Consider the following 26,748-nt stretch of genomic DNA (forward strand, 5'->3'; position numbering starts at 1 on the left):
CAGCGGGATTCTCTGTTCTCTCGGGGGTGGGAGGCAGTGTGCTGTTCACTGGCAGCGGGATTCTCTGTTCTCTCGGGGGTGGGAGGCAGTGTGCTGTTCACTGGCAGCGGGATTCTCTGTTGTCTCGGGGGTGGGAGGCGGTGTGCTGTTCACTGGCAGCGGGATTCTCTGTTCTCTCGGGGGTGGGAGGCAGTGTGCTGTTCACTGGCAGCGGGATTCTCTGTTCTCTCGGGGGTGGGAGGCGGTGTGCTGTTCACTGGCAGCGGGATTCTCTGTTCTCTCGGGGGTGGGAGGCGGTGTGCTGTTCACTGGAAGCGGGATTCTCTGTTCTCTCGGGGGTGGGAGGCGGTGTGCTGTTCACTGGCAGCGGGATTCTCTGTTCTCTCGGGGGTGGGAGGCGGTGTGCTGTTCACTGGCAGCGGGATTCTCTGATCTCTCGGGGGTGGGAGGCGGTGTGCTGTTCACTGGCAGCGGGATTCTCTGTTCTCTCGGGGGTGGGTGGCGGTGTGCTGTTCACTGGCAGCGGGATTCTCTGTTGTCTCGGGGGTCGGAGACGGTGTGCTGTTCACTGGAAGCGGGATTCTCTGTTCTCTCGGGGGTGGGTGGCGGTGTGCTGTTCACTGGCAGCGGGATTCTCTGTTGTCTCGGGGGTCGGAGGCGGTGTGCTGTTCACTGGCAGCGGGATTCTCTGTTCTCTCAGGGGTGGGAGGCGGTGTGCTGTTCACTGGCAGCGGGATTCTCTGTTCTCTCGGGGGTGGGAGGCGGTGTGCTGTTCACTGGCAGCGGGATTCTCTGTTGTCTCGGGTGCGGGAGGCAGTGTGCTGTTCACTGGCAGCGGGATTCTCTGTTCTCTCGGGGGTGGGAGGCGGTGTGCTGTTCACTGGCAGCGGGATTCTCTGTTCTCTCGGGGGTGGGAGGCGGTGTGCTGTTCACTGGCAGCGGGATTCTCTGTTCTCTCGGGGGTGGGAGGCGGTGTGCTGTTCACTGGCAGCGGGATTCTCTGTTCTCTCGGGGGTGGGAGGCGGTGTGCTGTTCACTGGAAGCGGGATTCTCTGTTGTCTCGGGGGTGGGAGGCGGTGTGCTGTTCACTGGCAGCGGGATTCTCTGTTCTCTCGGGGGTGGGAGGCGGTGTGCTGTTCACTGGCAGCGGGATTCTCTGTTCTCTCGGGTGTCGGAGGCGGTGTGCTGTTCACTGGCAGCGGGATTCTCTGTTCTCTCGGGGGTGGGAGGCAGTGTGCTGTTCACTGGCAGTGGGATTCTCTGTTCTCTCGGGGGTGGGAGGCGGTGTGCTGTTCACTGGCAGTGGGATTCTCTGTTCCCCCGGGTGTCGGAGGCGGTGTGCTGTTCACTGGCAGCGGGATTCTCTGTTCTCTCGGGGGTGGGAGGCAGTGTGCTGTTCACTGGCAGTGGGATTCTCTGTTCTCTCGGGGGTGGGAGGCAGTGTGCTGTTCACTGGCAGTGGGATTCTCTGTTCTCTCGGGGGTGGGAGGCAGTGTGCTGTTCACTGGCAGTGGGATTCTCTGTTCTCTCGGGGGTGGGAGGCAGTGTGCTGTTCACTGGCAGCGGGATTCTCTGTTCTCTCGGGGGTGGGAGGCAGTGTGCTGTTCACTGGCAGTGGGATTCTCTGTTCTCTCGGGGGTGGGAGGCGGTGTGCTGTTCACTGGCAGTGGGATTCTCTGTTCCCCCGGGTGTCGGAGGCGGTGTGCTGTTCACTGGCAGCGGGATTCTCTGTTCTCTCGGGGGTGGGAGGCAGTGTGCTGTTCACTGGCAGTGGGATTCTCTGTTCTCTCGGGGGTGGGAGGCGGTGTGCTGTTCACTGGCAGTGGGATTCTCTGTTCCCCCGGGTGTCGGAGGCGGTGTGCTGTTCACTGGCAGCGGGATTCTCTGTTGTCTCTGGGGTGGGAGGCGGTGTGCTGTTCACTGGCAGCGGGATTCTCTGTTCTCTCGGGGGTGGGAGGCGGTGTGCTGTTCACTGGCAGCGGGATTCTCTGTTCTCTCGGGGGTGGGAGGCGGTGTGCTGTTCACTGGCAGTGGGATTCTCTGTTCTCTCGGGGGTGGGAGGCAGTGTGCTGTTCACTGGCAGTGGGATTCTCTGTTCTCTCGGGGGTGGGAGGCGGTGTGCTGTTCACTGGCAGTGGGATTCTCTGTTCCCCCGGGTGTCGGAGGCGGTGTGCTGTTCACTGGCAGCGGGATTCTCTGTTGTCTCTGGGGTGGGAGGCGGTGTGCTGTTCACTGGCAGTGGGATTCTCTGTTCCCCCGGGTGTCGGAGGCGGTGTGCTGTTCACTGGCAGCGGGATTCTCTGTTCTCTCGGGGGTGGGAGGCAGTGTGCTGTTCACTGGCAGCGGGATTCTCTGTTCTCTCGGCGGTGGGAGGCGGTGTGCAGTTCACTGGCAGCGGAATTCTCTGTTCTCTCGGGGGTGGGAGGCGGTGTCCTGTTCACTGGCAGTGGGATTCTCTGTTCTCTCGGGGGTGGGAGGCGGTGTGCTGTTCACTGGCAGCGGGATTCTCTGTTCTCTCGGGGGTGGGAGGCGGTGTGCTGTTCACTGGCAGCGGGATTCTCTGTTCTCTCGGGGGTGGGAGGCGGTGTGCTGTTCACTGGCAGCGGGATTCTCTGTTCTCTCGGGGGTGGGAGGCGGTGTGCTGTTCACTGGCAGCGGGATTCTCTGTTCTCTCGGGGGTGGGAGGCGGTGTGCTGTTCACTGGCAGCGGGATTCTCTGTTGTCTCGGGGGTCGGAGGCGGTGTGCTGTTCACTGGCAGCGGGATTCTCTGTTGTCTCGGGGGTGGGAGGCGGTGTGCTGTTCACTGGCAGCGGGATTCTCTGTTGTCTCGGGGGTGGGAGACGGTGTGCTGTTCACTGGCAGCGGGATTCTCTGTTCTCTCGGGGGTGGGAGGCGATGTGCTGTTCACTGGCAGCGGGATTCTCTGTTCTCTCGGGGGTGGGAGGCGGTGTGCTGTTCACTGGCAGCGGGATGCTCTGTTCTCTCGGGGGTGGGAGGCGGTGTGCTGTTCACTGGCAGCGGGATTCTCTGTTCTCTCGGGGGTGGGAGGCGGTGTGCTGTTCACTGGCAGCGGGATTCTCTGTTGTCTCGGGGGTCGGAGGCGGTGTGCTGTTCACTGGCAGCGGGATTCTCTGTTCTCTCGGGGGTGGGAGGCAGTGTGCTGTTCACTGGCAGCGGGATTCTCTGTTCTCTCGGGGGTGGGAGGCAGTGTGCTGTTCACTGGCAGCGGGATTCTCTGTTCTCTCAGGGGTGGGAGGCGGTGTGCTGTTCACTGGCAGCGGGATTCTCTGTTCTCTCAGGGGTGGGAGGCGGTGTGCTGTTCACTGGCAGCGGGATTCTCTGTTCTCTCGGGGGTGGGAGGCGGTGTGCTGTTCACTGGCAGCGGGATTCTCTGTTCTCTCGGGGGTGGGAGGCAGTGTGCTGTTCACTGGCAGCGGGATTCTCTGTTCTCTCGGGTGTGGGAGGCAGTGTGCTGTTCACTGGCAGCGGGATTCTCTGTTCTCTCGGGTGTGGGAGGCAGTGTGCTGTTCACTGGCAGCGGGATTCTCTGTTCTCTCGGGGGTGGGAGGCAGTGTGCTGTTCACTGGCAGCGGGATTCTCTGTTCTCTCGGGGGTGGGAGGCAGTGTGCTGTTCACTGGCAGCGGGATTCTCTGTTCTCTCAGGGGTGGGAGGCGGTGTGCTGTTCACTGGCAGTGGGATTCTCTGTGCCCCCGGGTGTCGGAGGCGGTGTGCTGTTCACTGGCAGCGGGATTCTCTGTTCTCTCGGGGGTGGGAGGCGGTGTCCTGTTCACTGGCAGTGGGATTCTCTGTTCTCTCGGGGGTGGGAGGCGGCGTGCTGTTCACTGGCAGCGGGATTCTCTGCTGTCTCGGGGGTGGGAGGCGGTGTGCTGTTCACTGGCAGCGGGATTCTCTGTTCTCTCGGGGGTGGGAGGCGGTGTGCTGTTCACTGGCAGCGGGATTCTCTGTTCTCTCGGGGGTGGGAGGCGGTGTGCTGTTCACTGGCAGCGGGTTTCTCTGTTCTCTCGGGGGTGGGAGGCGGTGTGCTGTTCACTGGCAGCGGGATTCTCTGTTCTCTCGGGGGTGGGAGGCGGTGTGCTGTTCACTGGCAGCGGGTTTCTCTGTTCTCTCGGGGGTGGGAGGCGGTGTGCTGTTCACTGGCAGCGGGATGCTCTGTTCTCTCGGCGGTGGGAGGCGGTGTGCTGTTCACTGGCAGTGGGATTCTCTGTGCCCCCGGGTGTCGGAGGCGGTGTGCTGTTCACTGGCAGCGGGATTCTCTGTTCTCTCGGGGGTGGGAGGCGGTGTGCTGTTCACTGGCAGCGGGATTCTCTGTTCTCTCGGGGGTGGGAGGCGGTGTGCTGTTCACTGGCAGCGGGATTCTCTGTTCTCTCGGGGGTGGGAGGCGGCGTGCTGTTCACTGGCAGCGGGATTCTCTGCTGTCTCGGGGGTGGGAGGCGGTGTGCTGTTCACTGGCAGCGGGATTCTCTGTTCTCTCGGGGGTGGGAGGCGGTGTGCTGTTCACTGGCAGCGGGTTTCTCTGTTCTCTCGGGGGTGGGAGGCGGTGTGCTGTTCACTGGCAGCGGGATTCTCTGTTCTCTCGGGGGTGGGAGGCTGTGTGCTGTTCACTGGCAGCGGGATTCTCTGTTCTCTCGGGGGTGGGAGGCGGTGTGCTGTTCACTGGCAGCGGGATTCTCTGTTGTCTCGGGGGTGGGAGGCGGTGTGCTGTTCACTGGCAGCGGGTTTCTCTGTTCTCTCGGGGGTGGGAGGCGGTGTGCTGTTCACTGGCAGCGGGATTCTCTGTTCTCTCGGGGGTGGGAGGCGGTGTGCTGTTCACTGGCAGCGGCAATCTCTGTTCTCTCGGGGGTGGGAGGCGGTGTGCTGTTCACTGGCAGCGGGATTCTCTGTTCTCTCGGGGGTGGGAGGCAGTGTGCTGTTCACTGGCAGCGGGATTCTCTGTTCTCTCGGGGGTGGGTGGCGGTGTGCTGTTCACTGGCAGCGGGATTCTCTGTTGTCTCGGGGGTCGGAGACGGTGTGCTGTTCACTGGCAGCGGGATTCTCTGTTGTCTCGGGTGCGGGAGGCAGTGTGCTGTTCACTGGCAGCGGGATTCTCTGTTCTCTCGGGGGTGGGAGGCGGTGTGCTGTTCACTGGCAGCGGGATTCTCTGTTCTCTCGGGGGTGGGAGGCGGTGTGCTGTTCACTGGCAGCGGGATTCTCTGTTCTCTCGGGTGTCGGAGGCGGTGTGCTGTTCACTGGCAGCGGGATTCTCTGTTCTCTCGGGGGTGGGAGGCAGTGTGCTGTTCACTGGCAGTGGGATTCTCTGTTCTCTCGGGGGTGGGAGGCGGTGTGCTGTTCACTGGCAGTGGGATTCTCTGTTCCCCCGGGTGTCGGAGGCGGTGTGCTGTTCACTGGCAGCGGGATTCTCTGTTCTCTCGGGGGTGGGAGGCAGTGTGCTGTTCACTGGCAGTGGGATTCTCTGTTCTCTCGGGGGTGGGAGGCGGTGTGCTGTTCACTGGCAGTGGGATTCTCTGTTCCCCCGGGTGTCGGAGGCGGTGTGCTGTTCACTGACAGCGGGATTCTCTGTTCTCTCGGGGGTGGGAGGTGGTGTGCTGTTCACTGGCAGCGGGATTCTCTGTTGTCTCTGGGGTGGGAGGCGGTGTGCTGTTCACTGGCAGCGGAATTCTCTGTTCTCTCGGGGGTGGGAGGCGGTGTCCTGTTCACTGGCAGTGGGATTCTCTGTTCTCTCGGGGGTGGGAGGCGGTGTGCTGTTCACTGGCAGCGGGATTCTCTGTTGTCTCGGGGGTGGGAGGCGGTGTGCAGTTCACTGGCAGCGGAATTCTCTGTTCTCTCGGGGGTGGGAGGCGGTGTCCTGTTCACTGGCAGTGGGATTCTCTGTTCTCTCGGGGGTGGGAGGCGGTGTGCTGTTCACTGGCAGCGGGATTCTCTGTTCTCTCGGGGGTGGGAGGCGGTGTGCTGTTCACTGGCAGCGGGATTCTCTGTTCTCTCGGGGGTGGGAGGCGGTGTGCTGTTCACTGGCAGCGGGATTCTCTGTTCTCTCGGGGGTGGGAGGCGGTGTGCTGTTCACTGGCAGCGGGATTCTCTGTTCTCTCGGGGGTGGGAGGCAGTGTGCTGTTCACTGGCAGCGGGATTCTCTGTTCTCTCGGGGGTCGGAGGCGGTGTGCTGTTCACTGGCAGCGGGATTCTCTGTTGTCTCGGGGGTGGGAGACGGTGTGCTGTTCACTGGCAGCGGGATTCTCTGTTCTCTCGGGGGTGGGAGGCGATGTGCTGTTCACTGGCAGCGGGATTCTCTGTTCTCTCGGGGGTGGGAGGCGGTGTGCTGTTCACTGGCAGCGGGATGCTCTGTTCTCTCGGGGGTGGGAGGCGGTGTGCTGTTCACTGGCAGCGGTATTCTCTGTTCTCTCGGGGGTGGGAGGCAGTGTGCTGTTCACTGGCAGCGGGATTCTCTGTTCTCTCGGGGGTGGGAGGCAGTGTGCTGTTCACTGGCAACGGGATTCTCTGTTCTCTCGGGGGTGGGAGGCAGTGTGCTGTTCACTGGCAGCGGGATTCTCTGTTCTCTCAGGGGTGGGAGGCGGTGTGCTGTTCACTGGCAGCGGGATTCTCTGTTCTCTCAGGGGTGGGAGGCGGTGTGCTGTTCACTGGCAGCGGGATTCTCTGTTCTCTCGGGGGTGGGAGGCGGTGTGCTGTTCACTGGCAGCGGGATTCTCTGTTCTCTCGGGGGTGGGAGGCAGTGTGCTGTTCACTGGCAGCGGGATTCTCTGTTCTCTCGGGTGTGGGAGGCAGTGTGCTGTTCACTGGCAGCGGGATTCTCTGTTCTCTCGGGTGTGGGAGGCAGTGTGCTGTTCACTGGCAGCGGGATTCTCTGTTCTCTCGGGGGTGGGAGGCAGTGTGCTGTTCACTGGCAGCGGGATTCTCTGTTCTCTCGGGGGTGGGAGGCAGTGTGCTGTTCACTGGCAGCGGGATTCTCTGTTCTCTCAGGGGTGGGAGGCGGTGTGCTGTTCACTGGCAGCGGGATTCTCTGTTGTCTCGGGGTGGGAGGCGGTGTGCTGTTCACTGGCAGCGGGATTCTCTGTTCTCTCGGGTGTCGGAGGCGGTGTGCTGTTCACTGGCAGCTGGATTCTCTGTTCTCTCGGGGGTGGGAGGCGGTGTGCTGTTCACTGGCAGTGGGATTCTCTGTGCCCCCGGGTGTCGGAGGCGGTGTGCTGTTCACTGGCAGCGGGATTCTCTGTTCTCTCGGGGGTGGGAGGCGGTGTCCTGTTCACTGGCAGTGGGATTCTCTGTTCTCTCGGGGGTGGGAGGCGGCGTGCTGTTCACTGGCAGCGGGATTCTCTGTTCTCTCGGGGGTGGGAGGCGGTGTGCTGTTCACTGGCAGCGGGATTCTCTGTTCTCTCGGGGGTGGGAGGCGGTGTGCTGTTCACTGGCAGCGGGTTTCTCTGTTCTCTCGGGGGTGGGAGGCGGTGTGCTGTTCACTGGCAGCGGGATTCTCTGTTCTCTCGGGGGTGGGAGGCGGTGTGCTGTTCACTGGCAGCGGGTTTCTCTGTTCTCTCGGGGGTGGGAGGCGGTGTGCTGTTCACTGGCAGCGGGATTCTCTGTTCTCTCGGCGGTGGGAGGCGGTGTGCTGTTCACTGGCAGTGGGATTCTCTGTGCCCCCGGGTGTCGGAGGCGGTGTGCTGTTCACTGGCAGCGGGATTCTCTGTTCTCTCGGGGGTGGGAGGCGGTGTCCTGTTCACTGGCAGCGGGATTCTCTGTTCTCTCGGGGGCGGGAGGCGGTGTGCTGTTCACTGGCAGCGGGATTCTCTGTTCTCTCGGGGGTGGGAGGCGGCGTGCTGTTCACTGGCAGCGGGATTCTCTGCTGTCTCGGGGGTGGGAGGCGGTGTGCTGTTCACTGGCAGCGGGATTCTCTGTTCTCTCGGGGGTGGGAGGCGGTGTGCTGTTCACTGGCAGCGGGATTCTCTGTTGTCTCGGGGGTAGGAGGCAGTGTGCTGTTCACTGGCAGCGGGTTTCTCTGTTCTCTCGGGGGTGGGAGGCGGTGTGCTGTTCACTGGCAGCGGGATTCTCTGTTCTCTCGGGGGTGGGAGGCTGTGTGCTGTTCACTGGCAGCGGGATTCTCTGTTCTCTCGGGGGTGGGAGGCGGTGTGCTGTTCACTGGCAGCGGGTTTCTCTGTTCTCTCGGGGGTGGGAGGCGGTGTGCTGTTCACTGGCAGCGGGATTCTCTGTTCTCTCGGGGGTGGGAGGCGGTGTGCTGTTCACTGGCAGCGGCAATCTCTGTTCTCTCGGGGGTGGGAGGCGGTGTGCTGTTCACTGGCAGCGGGATTCTCTGTTGTCTCGGGGGTGGGAGGCAGTGTGCTGTTCACTGGCAGCGGGATTCTCTGTTCTCTCGGGGGTGGGAGACGGTGTGCTGTTCACTGGCAGCGGGATTCTCTGTTCTCTCGGGGGTGGGAGACGGTGTGCTGTTCACTGGCAGCGGGATTCTCTGTTCTCTCGGGGGTGGGAGGCGGTGTGCTGTTCACTGGGAGCGGGATTCTCTGTTCTCTCGGGGGTTGGAGGCGGTGTGCTGTTCACTGGCAGCGGGATTCTCTGTTCTCTCGGGGGTGGGAGGCAGTGTGCTGTTCACTGGCAGCGGGATTCTCTGTTCTCTCGGGGGTGGGAGGCGGTGTGCTGTTCACTGGCAGCGGGATTCTCTGTTCCCTCGGGGGTCGGAGGCGGTGTGCTGTTCACTGGCAGCGGGATTCTCTGTTGTCTTGGGGGTGGGAGACAGTGTGCTGTTCACTGGCAGCGGGATTCTCTGTTCTCTCGCGGGTAGGAGGCAGTGTGCTGTTCACTGGCCGCGGGATTCTCTGTTCTCTCGGGGGTGGGAGGCGGTGTGCTGTTCACTGGCAGCGGGATTCTCTGTTGTCTCGGGTGCGGGAGGCAGTGTGCTGTTCACTGGCAGCGGGATTCTCTGTTCTCTCGGGGGTGGGAGGCGGTGTGCTGTTCACTGGCAGCGGGATTCTCTGTTCTCTCAGGGGTGGGAGGCGGTGTGCTGTTCACTGGCAGCGGGATTCTCTGTTCTCTCGGGGGTGGGAGGCGGTGTGCTGTTCACTGGCAGCGGGATTCTCTGTTGTCTCGGGTGCGGGAGGCAGTGTGCTGTTCACTGGCAGCGGGATTCTCTGTTCTCTCGGGGGTGGGAGGCGGTGTGCTGTTCACTGGCAGCGGGATTCTCTGTTCTCTCGGGGGTGGGAGGCGGTGTGCTGTTCACTGGAAGCGGGATTCTCTGTTGTCTCGGGGGTGGGAGGCGGTGTGCTGTTCACTGGCAGCGGGATTCTCTGTTCTCTCGGGGGTGGGAGGCGGTGTGCTGTTCACTGGCAGCGGGATTCTCTGTTCTCTCGGGGGTGGGAGGCGGTGTGCTGTTCACTGGCAGCGGGATTCTCTGTTCTCTCGGGTGTCGGAGGCGGTGTGCTGTTCACTGGCAGTGGGATTCTCTGTTCCCCCGGGTGTCGGAGGCGGTGTGCTGTTCACTGGCAGCGGGATTCTCTGTTCTCTCGGGGGTGGGAGGCAGTGTGCTGTTCACTGGCAGTGGGATTCTCTGTTCTCTCGGGGGTGGGAGGCGGTGTGCTGTTCACTGGCAGTGGGATTCTCTGTTCCCCCGGGTGTCGGAGGCGGTGTGCTGTTCACTGGCAGCGGGATTCTCTGTTGTCTCTGGGGTGGGAGGCGGTGTGCTGTTCACTGGCAGCGGGATTCTCTGTTCTCTCGGGGGTGGGAGGCGGTGTCCTGTTCACTGGCAGCGGGATTCTCTGTTCTCTCGGGGGTGGGAGGCGGCGTGCTGTTCACTGGCAGCGGGATTCTCTGTTCTCTCGGGGGTGGGTGGCGGTGTGCTGTTCACTGGCAGCGGGATTCTCTGTTGTCTCTGGGGTGGGAGGCGGTGTGCTGTTCACTGGCAGCGGGATTCTCTGTTCTCTCGGGGGTGGGAGGCGGTGTCCTGTTCACTGGCAGCGGGATTCTCTGTTCTCTCGGGGGTGGGAGGCGGTGTGCTGTTCACTGGCAGCGGGATTCTCTGTTCTCTCGGGGGTGGGAGGCAGTGTGCTGTTCACTGGCAGCGGGATTCTCTGTTGTCTCGGGGGTGGGAGGCAGTGTGCTGTTCACTGGCAGCGGGATTCTCTGTTCTCTCGGGGGTGGGAGGCGGTGTGCTGTTCACTGGCATTGGATTCCCTGTTGTCTCGGGCGTCGGAGGCGGTGTGCTGTTCACTGGCAGCGGGATTCTCTGTTCTCTCGGGCGTCGGAGGCGGTGTGCTGTTCACTGGCAGCGGGATTCTCTGTTGTCTCGGGGGTGGGAGGCGGTGTGCTGTTCACTGGCAGCGGGATTCTCTGTTGTCTCGGGGGTGGGAGGCGATGTGCTGTTCACTGGCAGCGGGATTCTCTGTTCTCTCGGGCGTCGGAGGCGGTGTGCTGTTCACTGGCATTGGATTCCCTGTTGTCTCGGGCGTCGGAGGCGGTGTGCTGTTCACTGGCAGCGGGATTCTCTGTTCTCTCGGGCGTCGGAGGCGGTGTGCTGTTCACTGGCAGCGGGATTCTCTGTTGTCTCGGGGGTGGGAGGCGGTGTGCTGTTCACTGGCAGCGGGATTCTCTGTTGTCTCGGGGGTGGGAGGCGGTGTGCTGTTCACTGGCAGCGGGATTCTCTTTTGTCTCGGGGGTGGGAGGCGGTGTGCTGTTCACTGGCAGCGGGATTCTCTGTTCTCTCGGGGGAGGGAGGCGGTGTGCTGTTCACTGGGAGCGGGATTCTCTGTTCTCTCGGGGGTGGGAGGCGGTGTGCTGTTCACTGGCAGCGGGATTCTCGGTTCTCTCGGGGGTGGGAGGCAGTGTGCTGTTCACTGGCAGCGGGATTCTCTGTTGTCTCGGGGGTGGGAGGCGGTGTGCTGTTCACTGGCAGCGGGATTCTCTGTTCTCTCGGGGGTGGGACGCGGTGTGCTGTTCACTGGCAGCGGGATTCTCTGTTGTCTCGGGGGTGGGAGGCGGTGTGCTGTTCACTGGCAGCGGGATTCTCTGTTCTCTCGCGGGTATGAGGCAGTGTGCTGTTCACTGGCAGCGGGATTCTCTGTTGTCTCGGGGGTGGGAGGCGGTGTGCTGTTCACTGGCAGCGGGATTCTCTGTTCTCTCGGGGGTGGGAGGCGGTGTGCTGTTCACTGGCAGCGGGATTCTCTGTTGTCTCGGGGGTGGGAGGCGGTGTGCTGTTCACTGGCAGCGGGATTCTCTGTTCTCTCGGGGGTGAGAGGCAGTGTGCTGTTCACTGGCAGCGGGATTCTCTGTTCTCTCGGGGGTGGGAGGCGGTGTGCTGTTCACTGGCAGCGGGATTCTCTGTTCTCTCGGGTGTGGGAGGCAGTGTGCTGTTCACTGGCAGCGGGATTCTCTGTTCTCTCGGGTGTCGGAGGCGGTGTGCTGTTCACTGGCAGCGGGATTCTCTGTTCTCTCGGGGGTGGGAGACGGTGCGCTGTTCACTGGCAGCGGGATTCTCTGTTGTCTCGGGTGCGGGAGGCAGTGTGCTGTTCACTCGCAGCGGGATTCTCTGTTGTCTCGGGTATCGGAGGCGGTGTGCTGTTCACTGGCAGCGGGATTCTCTGTTGTCTCGGGTGCGGGAGGCAGTGTGCTGTTCACTGGCAGCGGGATTCTCTGTTCTCTCGGGGGTGGGAGGCGGTGTGCTGTTCACTGGCAGCGGGATTCTCTTTTCTCTCGGGGGTGGGAGGCGGTGTGCTGTTCACTGGCAGCGGGATTCTCTGTTCTCTCGGGGGTGGGAGGCGGTGTGCTGTTCACTGGCAGCGGGATTCTCTGTTCTCTCGGGGGTGGGAGGCGGTGTGCTGTTCACTGGCAGCGGGATTCTCTGTTCTCTCGGGGGTGGGAGGCAGTGTGCTGTTCACTGGCAGCGGGATTCTCTGTTCTCCCGGGGGTGGGAGGCGGTGTGCTGTTCACTGGCAGCGGGATTCTCTGTTCTCTCGGGGGTGGGAGGCGGCGTGCTGTTCACTGGCAGCGGGATTCTCTGTTCTCTCGGGGGTGGGAGGCGGTGTGCTGTTCACTGGCAGCGGGATTCTCTGTTGTCTCGGGGGTGGGAGGCGGTGTGCTGTTCACTGGCAGCGGGATTCTCTGTTCTCTCGGGGGTGGGAGGCGGTGTGCTGTTCACTGGCAGCGGGATTCTCTGTTGTCTCGGGGGTGGGAGGCAGTGTGCTGTTCACTGGCAGCGGGATTCTCTGTTCTCTCGGGGGTGGGAGGCAGTGTGCTGTTCACTGGCAGCGGGATTCTCTGTTCTCTCGGGGGTGGGAGGCGGTGTGCTGTTCACTGGCAGCGAGATTCTCTGTTGTCTCGGGGGTGGGAGGCGGTGTGCTGTTCACTGGCAGCGGGATTCTCTGTTCTCTCGGGGGTGGGTGGCGGTGTGCTGTTCACTGGCAGTGGGATTCTCTGTTCTCTCGGGGGTGGGAGGCGGTGTGCTGTTCACTGGCAGCGGGATTCTCTGTTCTCTCGGGGGTGGGAGGCGGTGTGCTGTTCACTGGCAGCGGGATTCTCTGTTCTCTCGGGGGTGGGAGGCGGTGTGCTGTTCACTGGCAGCGGGATTCTCTGTTCTCTCGGGTGTGGGAGGCGGTGTGCTGTTCACTGGCAGCGGGATTCTCTGTTCTCTCGGGGGTCGGAGGCGGTGTGCTGTTCACTGGCAGCGGGATTCTCTGTACTCTCGGGTGTGGGAGGCGGTGTGCTGTTCACTGGCAGCGGGATTCTCTGTTCTCTCGGGTGTGGGAGGCGGTGTGCTGTTCTCTGGCAGCGGGATTCTCTGTTCTCTCGGGGGTGGGAGGCGGTGTGCTGTTCACTGGCAGCGGGATTCTCTGTTCTCTCGGGTGTGGGAGGCGGTGTGCTGTTCTCTGGCAGCGGGATTCTCTGTTCTCTCGGGTGTGGGAGGCGGTGTGCTGTTCACTGGCAGCGGGATTCTCTGTTCTCTCGGGGGTGGGAGGCGGTGTGCTGTTCACTGGCAGCGGGATTCTCTGTTCTCCCGGGGGTGGGAGGCGGTGTGCTGTTCACTGGCAGCGAGATTCTCTGTTGTCCCGGGGGTGGGAGGCGGTGTGCTGTTCACTGGCAGCGGGATTCTCTGTTCTCTCGGGTGCGGGAGGCAGTGTGCTGTTCTCTGGCAGCGGGATTCTCTGTTCTCTCGGGGATGGGAGGCGGTGTGCTGTTCACTGGCAGCGGGATTCTCTGTTCTCTCGGGGGTGGGAGGCGGTGTCCTGTTCACTGGCAGTGGGATTCTCTGTTCTCTCGGGGGTGGGAGGCGGTGTGCTGTTCTCTGGCAGCGGGATTCTCTGTTCTCTCGGGGGTGGGAGGCGGTGTGCTGTTCACTGGCAGCGGGATTCTCTGTTCTCTCGGCGGTGGGTATTCCCATTGAAGTCACCCCACATCACTGGGAAAACGGGACCAGAGAATCCTGTCGCCAGTGAACGGCTGGGAATTTTGGTCACAGTCTCTGGGAAAGAAATATGTCATTGAATGTTACAGAACGTTCGGTGATCTTGACTGAGCTGGTTCTTTGAAAGTGTTACCCAATGTCCCACTCTCCCACTCTTTCCCTGTAGACTTCCACATTTTTCCTGTTTAGATATATAGACCATAAGACCATAAGACAGGAGCGGAAGTAAGGCCATTCGGCCCATCGAGTCCACTCCGCCATTCAATCATGGCTGATTGATATATCCAGCTCTCTTTAGAAAGTAACAAAAGTCTTGCTGTTAGACGGATGGGACATTCTGAATTCTCCCTCTGTGTACCCGAACAGGCACCAGAATGCAGCAGCTTGGGGCTTTTCACAGTAACTTCATTGCAGTGTTAATGTGAGCCTACTTGTGACAATAAAGATTATTAGATGCTGCTTCTACCACCCTTTTAGTAACACATTCAAGATCACAAACTCACGGTGTAAAATGTTTCCACATCTCCCTTCTGGTTCTTTTCCATCCCTCCTGCCGATAGTTTCTCCTTATTTACTCCATGGAAACGCCTCAAACCTCTCTGCTCTATTTCCCCATTCAATTAGCCACAGAAGGTTATGTCTGGTCATTCGCAGCGCACTTTCAAAACTGACAATTGTTAAAGACTGCAATCAACCTTTCCAACAATGAACACGTCACCTACAAATACACCAACAAGGTGTGCACATCACCACCAATCTGTCCTGGTTCACCCACTGATGCACGATCAATAACGACTAAACGCGGTTGTAGTACAACTGAAGGCTTTAATAAGCTGGAACTGTTCCCCAGCAGCTCAGGGCTGCTGGGACGACACGGGTTCTTATACCCCGCCTATCAGGGCGGAGCTACGATACTATACAGCCAATGGTAAACCCCTAAGTTTAATCAATGGTACTTCAGCCTCTTGGGTACCGTAACACCTGATAATACCACATTCACCCCCTGTTTTAAAAGAGTCCGGCGGGGGTGGTGGCCAGTAACAACAAAATGTAACAACATGGTATGATCAGATATGGAGGTACCGTGATACCTCCTTACAGCGAATATTTACAAGCATGGCGGGTATATACATTCATTAAAATGAAGCAATCAGTCGGTTGGGTGTCCTGGTCGGCCTCTATGATCGTCTGAGCCTCGGTGGTGATTCCGGTGGAGGCCTGGGCGTCTGCAACTCCGGGAGTGTGGTTTCGGCCTCCATGGCAGCTTCGTCACCCCTAGACGGCGCTGGTGGGAAAAATGGCTGACCTGGGCAGGGGGCGTCGTTGGGTGGGGGGGCCTAGGCAGGGGCGGCGGAAGGACTGATCCTCCTGTAAGGTGCTGCAGTGAAGGGGAGGGTGGGACTGGTGGCTGGGATGTACGTGGGATTCCGGCGGGCACCAGGTCCCGAAGGGAGACCGTATCTTGTCGGCCGTCAGGGAACGCCACTTAGGCGTACTGGGGGTTAGCGTGCAACAGATGGACTCTCTCGACCAACGGGTCCGACTTGTGCACCTGCACGTGTTTTCGGAGCAGGATGGGTCTGGGAGCTGCTAACCACGTCGGGAGCGAGGTCCCGGAGTAGGACTTCCTGGGGAAGACAAGGAGACGTTCGTGAGGTGTCTGATTGATGGTCGTACAAAGCAGTGACCGGATGGCGTGGATGGCCTCCGGGAGGACTTCCTGCCAGCGGGAGACTGGGAGGTTCCTGGGCCGTAGGGCCAGTAGAACGGTCTTCCAGACTGCTCCGTTCTCCCTCTCTACCTGTCCGTTCCCCCGTAGGTTGTAACTGGTCGTCATGCTCGAAGCGATGCCCTTGCTGAGCAGGAATTGACGCAATTCGTCGCTCATAAAGGAGGACCCCCTATCACTGTGTATGTACGCAGGGAAACCGAACAATACAAAGATGCTATGTAGGGCCTTGATGACGGTGGTTGCGGTCATGTCGGGGCAGGGGATGGCGAATGGGAACCGGGAGTACTCGTCAATCACGTTCAGGAAGTAAGTGTTGCGGTCGGTGGAGGGGAGGGGGCCTTTGAAGTCCATGCTGAGGCGTTCAAAGAGGCGAGAAGCCTTAATCAGGTGCGCCCTCTCTGGTCGGTAGAAGTGCGGTTTGCACTCCGCACAGATTTGGCAGTCCCTGGTGGCAGTCCTGACCTCCTCGATGGAATAGGGTAGGTTGCGGGTTTTAACAAAATGGAAAAAGCGAGTGACCCCCGGGTGGCAGAGGTCCTCGTGGAGGGCTCGGAGGCGGTCCACTTGTGCGGTAGCACATGTGTCGTGGGATAGGGCGTCAGGAGGCTCGTTTTGCTTCCCGGGACGATACAAGATCTCGTAGTTGTGGGTGGAGAGTTCTATCCTCCACCGCAAGATCTTGTCGTTTTTTTATCTTGCCCCACTGTGCATTATCGAACATGAAAGCAACCAACCGTTGTTCACTGAGGAGAGTGAATTTCCTGCTGGCCAGGTAATGCCTCCAATGTCGCACAGCTTCTACTATGGCCTGGGCCTCCTTTTCGACTGAGGAGTGGCGGATTTCGGAAGCATGGAGCATACGGGAGAAGAAGGCCACGGGTCTGCCCGCTTGGTTGAGGGTGGCCGCCAGAGCTACGTCGATCGCATCGTTCTCGATCTGGAAGGGGTGGGACTCGCCGATGGCGTGCATCGTGGTCTTTGCAATGTCTGCTTTGATGCGGCTGAAGGCCTGGTGGGCCTCTATCGACAGGGGGAAAGTTGTGGACTGGATCAGGGGACGGGCTTTGTCTGCGTAGTTGGGGACCCACTGGGCGTAGTAACGGAAAAACCCTACGCAGCGCTTCAGGGCTTTGGGGCAGTGGGGTAGGGGGAACTCCATAAGGGGCCGCATGCGTTCAGGGTCGGGGCCCATAACTCCATTTCGCACTACGTAGCCGAGGATGGCTAGGCGGTCAGTGCTAAACACGCATTTATCCTTATTGTATGTTAGGTTAAGGATTTTAGCGGTCTGGAGAAATTTTCGGAGGTTGGTGTCGTGGTCCTGCAGATTGTGACATTATCGAGATACGGGAATGTTGCCCGTAAACCGTACCGGTCAACCATTCGGTCCATCTCGCGCTGGAAGACCGAGACCCCGTTAGTGACACCAAAGGGAACTCTTAAGATGTGATAGAGCCGCCCATCTGCCTCGAAGGCAGTGTATTTGCGGTCACTAGTACGGAGGGGTAGCTGGTGGTAGGCGGACTCGAGGTCCACTGTGGAGAAGACCTTATAATGCGCGATCCTGTTTACCAGGTCGGATATGTGGGAAAGAGGGTACGCGTCCAGCTGCGTAAACCTGTTGATGGTCTGACTGTAGTCGATGACCATCCTATGCTTCTCCCCGGTCTTTACCACCACTACTTGAGCTCTTCAGAGACTGTTGCTGGCTTCAATGACCCCTTCCCTCAGTAACCTTTGGACCTCTGACCTAATAAAGATCCGATCCTAGGCACTGTACCGTCTGCTCCTGGTGGCGACGGGTTTGCAATCCGGGGTGGGGTTCACAAACAGCGAAGGCGGGTCGACCTTAAGGGTCGTGAGGCGGCAGACAGTAAGGGGAGGTATAGGGCCGCCGAATTGGAAGGTCAGACTTTGCAGGTTACACTGGAAGTCTAAACCCAGGAGTGTAGCCACGCAGAGGTGGGGAAGAACATAAAGGCGGAAATTTTTGAATTCCCTTCCCTGGACTGTGAGGTTTGCTAAACAGAACCCCTTTATCCCTAGAGTGAGAACCGGAGGGTAGGGAGATTCTTTGATTAACATGGTGGATAAAGAGGGAACAGCGCCTTACCATGTCGGGGTGTATAAAGCTCTCCGTGCTCCCAGAGTCGATCAGGCAGGACGTCTCGTGGCTGTTGATGAAGACGGTCATCGTTGCTGTTGAGAGAGTTCGAGGTCGAGTTTGGTCCAGGGTCACCGAGGCCAGACGCAGTAGTTGTGGATTTCGTTCAGGCAGTGCGTGGTCGGCCGAGCTGGGGTCGTGGGGCATCCAAGATGGCGTCTCCCATTGGTCGCACATGGTGGTCGGCGGTGGACAAAATGGCGGCGCCCATCCGTCCAGCGTGGTGTCCGAGGGACAAGATGGCGGCGCCCGCGGTCCGCACGTGGGCTTGGGATACGGGGGTGGCGGTGACCGCTGGCCGCCCGGGGCCCCTGGAGAAGTTCGCTATGGTGGTCCAGAGTTGCCGCTGGAGACCGCGGCCACCGCTCGTGCCTGGCAGACCCCCACAAAATGGCCCTTTTTACCGCACCCTCTGCAGATGAATGCGCGGGCCAGGCAGCGCTAGCGGGGGTGTTTTTCCTGCCCACAAAAGAAGCAGCGTGGTCCATCAGGATTGGCGGGCCACCTTACAGTGCAGGCCTGCGGGGAAGCGGGGAAGGTCTCTGGGGCGGCCGCTGTTGGATTCCACGCTGCCCAGGGGGCCGCCGCGCGGTCAGGCATGTAGGATCGGGCGTTCTTGGAGGCAATGTCCATGGACCCTGCAAGGGCCCGTGCCTCCCTAAGTCCCAGGGTGTCTTTTTCTAAAAGTCGCTGGCGGATTTCTGAAGAGCTCATACCTGCTACAAAGGCGTCCCGGACTAGGAGTTCCGTGTGCTCGCTCGCCGAAACTTGCGGGCAGCCACAGCTTCTGCCCAGCACCAATAGCGCGCGGTAGAATTCCTCCAACGATTCCCCGGGGGTTTGTTGTCTTGTTGCAAGCAGGTGACGAGCATAGACCTGATTTACGAGGCGAATATAGTGTCCTTTTAAAAGTTCGATTGCTGCATCAAAATCTTCCGCCTCCTCGATGAGGGTGTAGATCTCTGGGCTTACTCTTGAGTGCAGGACGTGCAGTTTCTGCTCCCCCAAGGGTGTGCCTCCAGCCGTCTCAAGGTAGCCTTTAAAACACGCCAGCCAGTGTTTAAAAATCGCCGCTGAGTTTGTTGCGTGGGGACTGAGTTGCAGACACTCCGGCTTGATTCGGAGGTCCATTCTTTCTACTCAGTTCTAGCTTATTAAATTGATGCACGATCAATAACTACTAAACGAGGTTGTAGTACAACTGAAGGCTTTAATAAGCTAGAACTGTTCCCCAGCAGCTCAGGTACAGAAGGAGGGCTGCTGGGATGACACGGGTTCTTATACCCCACCTATCAGGGCGGAGTCACTATACTATACAGCCAATGGTAAACCCCTAGATTTAACCAATGGTACTTCAGCCTCTCAGGTACCGTAATACCTGATAATACTACACCCACGTCACGCTACGACCAAGAAAGCACAACAGCGCCCATACTTCCTCAGGAAATTTCCGTGTCCCCATTGACTCTTACCAATTTTTATTGACGCACCATAGAAAGCATCCTATCTGGCTGCATCACAGCCTGGTATGACAACTGCTCGACCCAAGACTGTAAGAAACTACATAGAGTCATGAACACAGCCCAGTCCATCACGCAAAACCGCCCCCATCCATCAACTCTATCTACACCTCCCGCCGCCTTGGGAAAGCGGGCAGCAAAATCAAAGTCCCCTCCCACTCAGCTTACTCACTCTTCCAACCTCTTCCACCGGGCAGGAGATCCAAAAGTCTGAGAAATCGCACTAACAGATTCAAAAACAGCCTCTTCCCTACTGTTACCAGACCCCTGAATGACCCTCTTCTGTACTGAACTGATCTCTCCTCACATCTTCTCGACTGAGTAATACTACATTCCATATGCTCAACCGATGCTTGTGCCTATGTATTTACATTATGTATATCTCGTATGTCCGATGTTTTTTCATGTATGGAATGATCTGTCAGCACTGTACGCAGAACACTACTTTTCACTGTACCTCGGTACATGTGACAATAAACCCAAATCCAAATTTAACCAAAACAATCTCAGTCTTTCAGGTTTTTAATTTTCCAGAGACTTTTAAAAATGTTAAATCTTTAAAGTGCATTCCTTTCTTTCCACCTCTTCACTCCTCTCTTGTTAATCCAATTTTTCTTCCCCTCTCTTTTCTGTATACAATTCAATATTGAATTTATCCCCTTGCATTTACCCTCCTCAACGTTTCTGAGTTTATTCCTCAATCTCGTTGGTTAAGGAGATTGACTGTTTGCTCCATAGTTCTCTCAGGTCCCAGATGGTGTTTCCCTCCTTTTACTGTTTTTTAAAAAAATATATATTTTATTGAAAATTTTTTCCCAAACAACAATTTTTTCCCTCTTACAAAGCAAACGTAACAGTAAAGACATTTTTAACAATACACAAATAACGAAACCCCATAATCTTTTGACACAAACTAAACTAACCCCCCCCCCCCCCCCCTCCCCCCTGGGTTGCTGCTGCTGGTCATCTGTCTTCCCTCTAACGTTCCCCTAGGTAGTCGGGAAATGGCTGCCACCGCCTGGTGAACCCTTGAGCCAATCCTCTCAGGGCAAACTTTATCTGCTCCAATTTAATGAACCCCGCCATATCATTTACCCAGGCCTCCAGTCCGGGGGGTTTCGCCTCCTTCCACATGAGTAGGATCCTGCGCCGGGCTACTAGGGACGCAAAGGCCACAACGTCGGCCTCTTTCGCCTCCTGCACTCCCGGCTCTTCCGCAACTCCAAATAGAGCTAACCCCCAGCCTGGTTTGACCCGGGCCTTCACCACCTTTGAAATCACTCCCGTCACTCCCTTCCAGTGCCGGGCACGCCCAAAACATATGTGCGTGGTTTGCCGGGCTCCCGCCACACCTCCCACTTTTGTCCTCCACTCCAAAGAACCTGCTCAATCTTGCTCCCGTTATGTGTGCTCTATGTAGCACCTTAAATTGAATCAGGCTAAGCCTGGCGCATGAGGAAGAGGAATTTACCCTGCTTAGGGCATCAGCCCACATACCCTCCTCTATCTCCTCCCCTAGTTCTTCTTCCCACTTTCCTTTTAGTTCGCCCACCAACTCCTCCCCCTCTTCCCTCATCTCTCGGTATATCTCTGACACCTTGCCCTCTCCGACCCACACCCCTGAAAGCACTCTGTCCTGAATCCCGTGTCGGGAGCAACGGAAATTCCCTCATCTGTTGTCTAGTAAACGCCCTCACCTGCATATATCTCAAGAAATTTCCCCGGGGCAACTTATACTTTTCCTCCAATGCTCTCAAGCTCGCAAAAGTCCCATCTATAAATAAATCTCCCACCCTCCTAATTCCCAACTGGTGCCAGCTCTGAAATCCTCCATCCATTCTTCCTGGGGCGAACCTATGGTTGTTCCTAATTGGGGACCCCACCAGGGCACCCCACACCCCTCTCTGTCGCCTCCATTGTCCCCAGATATTCAATGTTGCCGCCACCACCGGGTTCGTGGTAAACTTTTTTGGCGAGAACGGTAGCGGCGCCGTCACCAGCGCCTCAAAACTCGTCCCTTTACAGGACTTTCTCTCCAGTCTTTTCCACGCCACTCCCTCACCCTCCATCATCCATTTACGTATCATTGCCACATTGGCGGCCCAATAGTAATCGCCCAAGTTCGGTAGTGCCAATCCTCCTCTGTCCCTACTACGCTGAAGGAACCCCCTCCTTACTCTCGGAACTTTCCCTGCCCACACGAAGCTCGTGATGCTCCTGTCTATTTTATTAAAAAAGGTCTTAGTGATTAGTATAGGGAGACATTGAAATCCAAATAAGAACCTCGGGAGGACCATCATCTTAATTGCTTGCACCCTGCCCACCAGCGACAGAGGCTGCATGTCCCACCTCTTGAAGTCCTCCTCCATTTGTTCTACCAGCCGTGTCAGATTAAGTCTGTGCAAGGTTCCCCAGCTCCTAGCAATCTGAATCCCCAGGTATCGGAAGTTTCTTTCCACTTTCCTTAGAGGCAGGCCTTCTATCTCTCTACTCTGGTCCCCTGGATGTATCACAAATAATTCACTCTTCCCCATGTTTAGCCTATACCCCGAGAAATCCCCGAACTCCCTCAACATTCGCATAACCTCTATCATCCCCCCGCTGGGTCCGACACGTATAACAATAGGTCATCTGCGTATAACGAGACTCGGTGTTCTTCTCCCCCTCTAATCACCCCTCTCCATTTCCTGGAGTCTCTCAACGCCATGGCCAGAGGTTCAATTGCCAACGCGAACAACAATGGAGACAGCGGGCATCCCGGTCTTGTTCCCCTATATAGTCGGAAATACTCCGATCTTTGTCGACCCGTAACTACACTTGCCGTTGGAGCCCCATAAAGAAGTTTAACCCAGCTAATAAACCCGTTCCCGAACCCAAACCTCCTTAACACTTCCCATAAATACACCCACTCCACCCTATCAAATGCCTTCTCTGCATCCATTGCCGCCACTATCTCTGCCTCCCCCTCCACTGGGGGCATCATTATCACCCCTGATAGTCGTCGCACGTTAACATTCAGTTGTCTCCCTTTTACGAACCCTGTCTGGTCTTCGTGCACCACCCACGGGACACAGTCCTCTATCCTCGATGCCAGTACCTTTGCCAACAATTTGGCGTCCACGTTCAATAATGAAATAGGTCTATAGGACCCGCACTGCAACGGATCTTTATCCCTCTTCAAAATTAGCGATATCGTCGCCTCCGACATCGTCGGGGGTAAAGTCCCTCCTTCCCTGGCCTCATTGAACGTCCTCACCATCAACGGGGCCAACAAATCCACATATTTTCTGTAATATTCCACCGGGAACCCATCTGGTCCCGGAGCCTTCCCTGCTTGCATGCTTCCCAGTCCCTTAATAACCTCGTCCACCCCAATCGGTGCCCCCAGGCCTACCACCTCCTGCTCCTCCACTTTCGGGAACCTCAATTGGTCCAGGAACTGCCGCATCCCCTCCTCTCCCTCTGGGGGTTGAGACCTATACAGTCCCTCACAGAAGGTCTTGAACACCTCATTTATCTTTCCTGCTCTTCGCACCGTGTCTCTCTTTTCGTCTCTAATTCCTCCTATCTCCCTCGCTGCTGTCCTCTTTCGCAATTGATGAGCCAACAGGCGACTAGCCTTTTCCCCATATTCATACCTCCTCCCCTGTGCCTTCCTCCACAGTACCTCCGCCTTTCTGGTGGTCAGAAGGTCAAACTCCGTCTGGAGTCGTCTCCTCTCCCTGTACAGTCCCTCCTCCGGGGTCTCTGCAAATTCCTTATCCACCCTTAAAATCTCCCCCAGTAATCTTTCCCTTTCCTTGGCCTCTGTTTTCCTTTTGTGGGCCCCAATGGAGATCAGCTCTCCTCTGACCACCGCTTTTAGTTCTTCCCATACCACTCCCACAGGGACCTCGCCGTCGTCATTGACCTCCAGGTATCTCTCAATACACCCCCGCCCTCTTGCACACACTCCCTCATCCGCCATCAATCCCACATCTAATCGCCAGAGTGCTCTCTGCTCCCTTTCCTCTCCTAATACCAGGTCCACCCAATGTGGGGCATGGTCCGAAACCGCTATGGCTGAATACTCAGCTTCTTCCACCCTAGAGATCAACGACCTTCCCAAAACAAAAAAATCTATCCGGGAGTACACTTTATGGACATGGGAGAAGAAGGAGAACTCCCTAGCCCTAGGTCTAAGAAATCGCCATGGATCCACTCCCCCCATTTGGTCCATAAACTCCTTAAGTACCTTGGCCGCTGCCGGCCTTCTTCCGGTCCTTGAGCTGGATCTATCTAGCCCCGGGTCCAGCACAGTATTAAAGTCCCCTCCTAAAATCAAGTTTCCTACCTCCAGGTCCGGTATACGCCCCAGCATCCGTCTCATAAATCCCGCATCGTCCCAGTTTGGGGCATACACATTAACCAACACAACCTCCATTCCCTCCAGCCTGCCACTCACCATTACATATCTACGTCCGCTATCTGCTACGATGTTCTTTGCTTCAAATGCTACCCGTTTCCCCACCAAAATGGCCACCCCTCTGTTCTTTGCGTCTAGTCCTGAGTGGAACACCTGTCCCACCCATCCTTTCCTTAACCTAACTTGGTCCGCCACCTTTAGGTGCGTCTCTTGGAGCATAACCACGTCTGCCCTTAGTCCTTTCAAATGCGCCAGCACTCGGGCCCTTTTTATCGGTCCGTTCAGGCCTCTCACGTTCCACATGATCAGCCTCACTAGGGGGCTACCTGCCCCCTCCCGTGTCGACTAGCCATTACCTTCTCTAGGCCAGTCCCATATCCCGCCTCCGCGCTCCCACTCGCTCCCCCAGCGTCGCATACCATCCCCGTCCACCCACTCTTTAGCCATTTCCTTTTGGATTTCCGCAGCAGCAACCCAGTTCCCCCCCCCCCCCCCACACGCCTTGCGCCTGTCTTCCCGCCATATTCTTTCTGGCGCGGGAACATCCCTTTACCTGACCCGCCTCTTATGGCGCAGCTCCCTTTCCCCTCCCCCTCCCCATTCTCCAACTATGTCCCGTCTTTCCCCCCTCACCGGCGCCCACATTTCCCAATGTCTCCCCCCTTCCCAATTTACTTCTCAATTAACTTCAACCATAACATTGACAATAACATTTCCTGCAGCATCAGTCCCTCAGTTCCGATCCAATTTCTCCTCTTTGATAAAAGGTCCATGCTTCCTCCGCCGTCTCGAAATAATGGTGTCTCTCCTGATACGTGACCCATGGTCTTGCCGGCTGCAGCATCCCGAACTTCACCTTCCTTTTATGCAACACCTCTTTGGCTCGGTTAAAGCTCGCCCTCCTTCTCGCCATCTCCGCACTCCAATCCTGGTACACCCGTACCACTGCATTCTCCCATCTGCTACTCCGCACCTTTTTAGCCCATCTCAGGACCTCTTCTCTATCCTTAAGGCGGTGAAATCGCACGATTATCGCCCTGGGTGGTTCTCCCGCTTTTGGTCTTCTCGCTGGGATCCGATGTGCCCGCTCCACCTCCAAGGGGCCCGCAGGGGCCTCAGCACCTATCAGTGAGCTCAGCATCGTACTTGCAAAAGCTCCACAGTCCACTCCTTCCACACCCTCAGGAAGACCCAGTATCCGAAGGTTCTTCCTTCGCGCTCCGTTTTCTAGGGCCTCGATCCTTTCAGTACACTTTTTATGAAGTGCCTCGTGCGTCTGTGTCTTAACCGCCATGCCCAGGATCTCGTCCTCATTATCTGTCACCTTCTGCTCCACCACGCGGAGCTCTGTCTCCTGGGTCTTTTGTGTCTCCTTGAGCCCCTCAATTGCCTGTAGCATCGGGGTCAGCACCTCCCTCTTCAGCAGCTCCACGCACCGTCTCAAAAATTCATCCTGCTCAGGCCCCCATGTCGCCTGCGCTTTCTCCGCCGCCATCTTGTGCTTCTCCCTTTCTGTCTCTTTGGTCGACGATTCCTCGCGCTGCAGCCGCCACCGCCGGTTTTTTCCTCCTTCGTTTGGGGGGGGGGGGGGGGGGGGGACTCCCTTCTCACTCACCCCACACCGGGTTGCGTCGTCAAAATATTTCCCGTTGGGGCACTTAAAAGAGCCCGAAGGTCCGTCGGAGCTTGAGCCGCCGAAACGTGCGGCTAGCAAGGCATCACCGCAACCGGAAGTCCCTCCTTTTACTGTTATCAGTTGGCATCTTCAGTAACTTTTGTGGGTGAAGCATATTTGAGGTGCAAGGTTCAGGAGAATTCTCACCAAGTCCGGCTGCAGCAACGTCTGACTCTCTGGGTTGAAGTTTCATTCAGGGGATAAGTACCCAACATGGGTGCGAGTTCCAGGTCCCGAGTGGCATGGTGTTCTCGACACACCCACCATGATTTTGAAAAAGCAGCGAGCAGGTTTGCCACCCTGGGCGAGATCACAAAGCCAGAGGGCCAATGGGAGGCCCGACAGCAGACACAGATTGGCAGGTCCACTGGAGGTGGAGATGGTGAAGGCGGCCAATTTTTAACGTTTTAAATGGCCACAGCTGTCTGGATGTGACCCTGGAGGGGCACCCCCTTTGTGGGACAGCCAAAAGTCACACCTGTTTCCTAGCAGTACGATGGGTTCACAGGAAGAATCATGGGCTGCACCGTGCCAGTTCCCCGTTAACATGCTCCAGATTAATCGCATTGCTACAGGACTGAGGCCTTTTAAAAAATATATTTTTTATGGGATGAAGGTTTCGCTGGTGAGGCCAGCATTTGTTTCCCATCCCTAATTGCCCTTGAGAAGGTGGTGGTGAGCTGCCGTCTTGAACCGCTGCAGCCCCTGAGGTGCAGGTACACCCACAGTGCTGTTAGGGAGGGAGTTCCAGGATGTTGACCCAGCGATAGTGAAGGAACGCCAATATATTTCCAAGTCAGGGTGGTGAGTGACTTGGATGTGATGTCCAAGTGGTGGTGTTCCCAGGTATCCGCTGCCCTTGTCTTTCTAGATTGGCAAGTGCTGCCTCAGGAGCCCTGACAAGTTCCTGCAGTGCACCCTGTCGATTGTACACATGGCTGCTACTTTTCATCGGTGGTGGAAGGTTTGAATGTTTGTGGAAGGGGAGCAATCAAGCAGGCTGCTTTGACCTGGACAACATCAAGCTTCTTGACTGTTGTTGGGGCTGCATTCATCAGCCAAGTGGGGAGTATTCGATCACACTCCTGACTTGTACCTTGTAAGTGGTGGTGGGAGTCAGGAGGAGAGATACCCCCAGAATTCCTAGCCTCTGACCTGCCCTGGTAGCCACAATATCCATCTGGTTAGTCCAATTTAGTCTCTGATCTATGGAAACATTGATAGTAGGGGCTTCATTGAGGGTAATGCCATTGAATGTCATGGGCGATACTTTGATTCTCTCTTATTGAAGATGGTCAATGTCTGACACTTGTGTGGTGCAAATGTAACTGCCCAAGCCTGGATAGTGTCCAGGCCTTGCTGCATTTGGACATGGACTGTTCAGTGCCTGAAGAGTCGTGAATGGTGCTGAACACTGCAATTTTCATTAATAGGATCCTTAATTAAATCAGTTTGCTAATAATTGCCTAGCTACCGCTTGACGGTGCACAGCCAATCTGGTCCTGGCTTGGCCTGTTTGAAGATGGCTCGGGATCAGGGTCATGGCAGAGAAATGCCACGATGACTGGTGCCAAATTATGGGCTTGCCCGCCTCTGATCCAAACTCTAACCTGACTGAAAATCCATCCCTCTATTTCACATCAGATTATTGTTGTTATTGTTGCAGATGCATTGGTGATTACAACTAATGCTGGAACCTGCTCAGTATATTCATATACAGTAGCTGTTTACGTAAAAAAGGATGTCCTACCTGATTCAATAAGAACTTTCCACTCATCTAAAAAAATAAAAGAAATATGATAAATACATTTGATTAATTTTATCACC

At 57.4% G+C, this 26,748-nt stretch overlaps 1 protein-coding gene across 1 annotated transcript in view; it reads right to left on the minus strand.

Annotated features, from left to right (window-relative positions):
- The window catches only part of LOC140390472 (butyrophilin subfamily 1 member A1-like), a 103,371-nt gene that overhangs the window by 49,162 nt on the left and 27,461 nt on the right, over positions 1-26,748 (minus strand). The window contains exon 7 of the mRNA XM_072475626.1: positions 26,672-26,698. Within this exon, the coding sequence (XP_072331727.1) occupies positions 26,672-26,698 (27 nt within the window). The remainder of the gene's footprint in view (positions 1-26,671; positions 26,699-26,748) is intronic.

The sequence above is a fragment of the Scyliorhinus torazame genome, chromosome 14, assembly GCF_047496885.1.
Source record: "Scyliorhinus torazame isolate Kashiwa2021f chromosome 14, sScyTor2.1, whole genome shotgun sequence".
Lineage (NCBI taxonomy): Eukaryota > Metazoa > Chordata > Chondrichthyes > Carcharhiniformes > Scyliorhinidae > Scyliorhinus > Scyliorhinus torazame.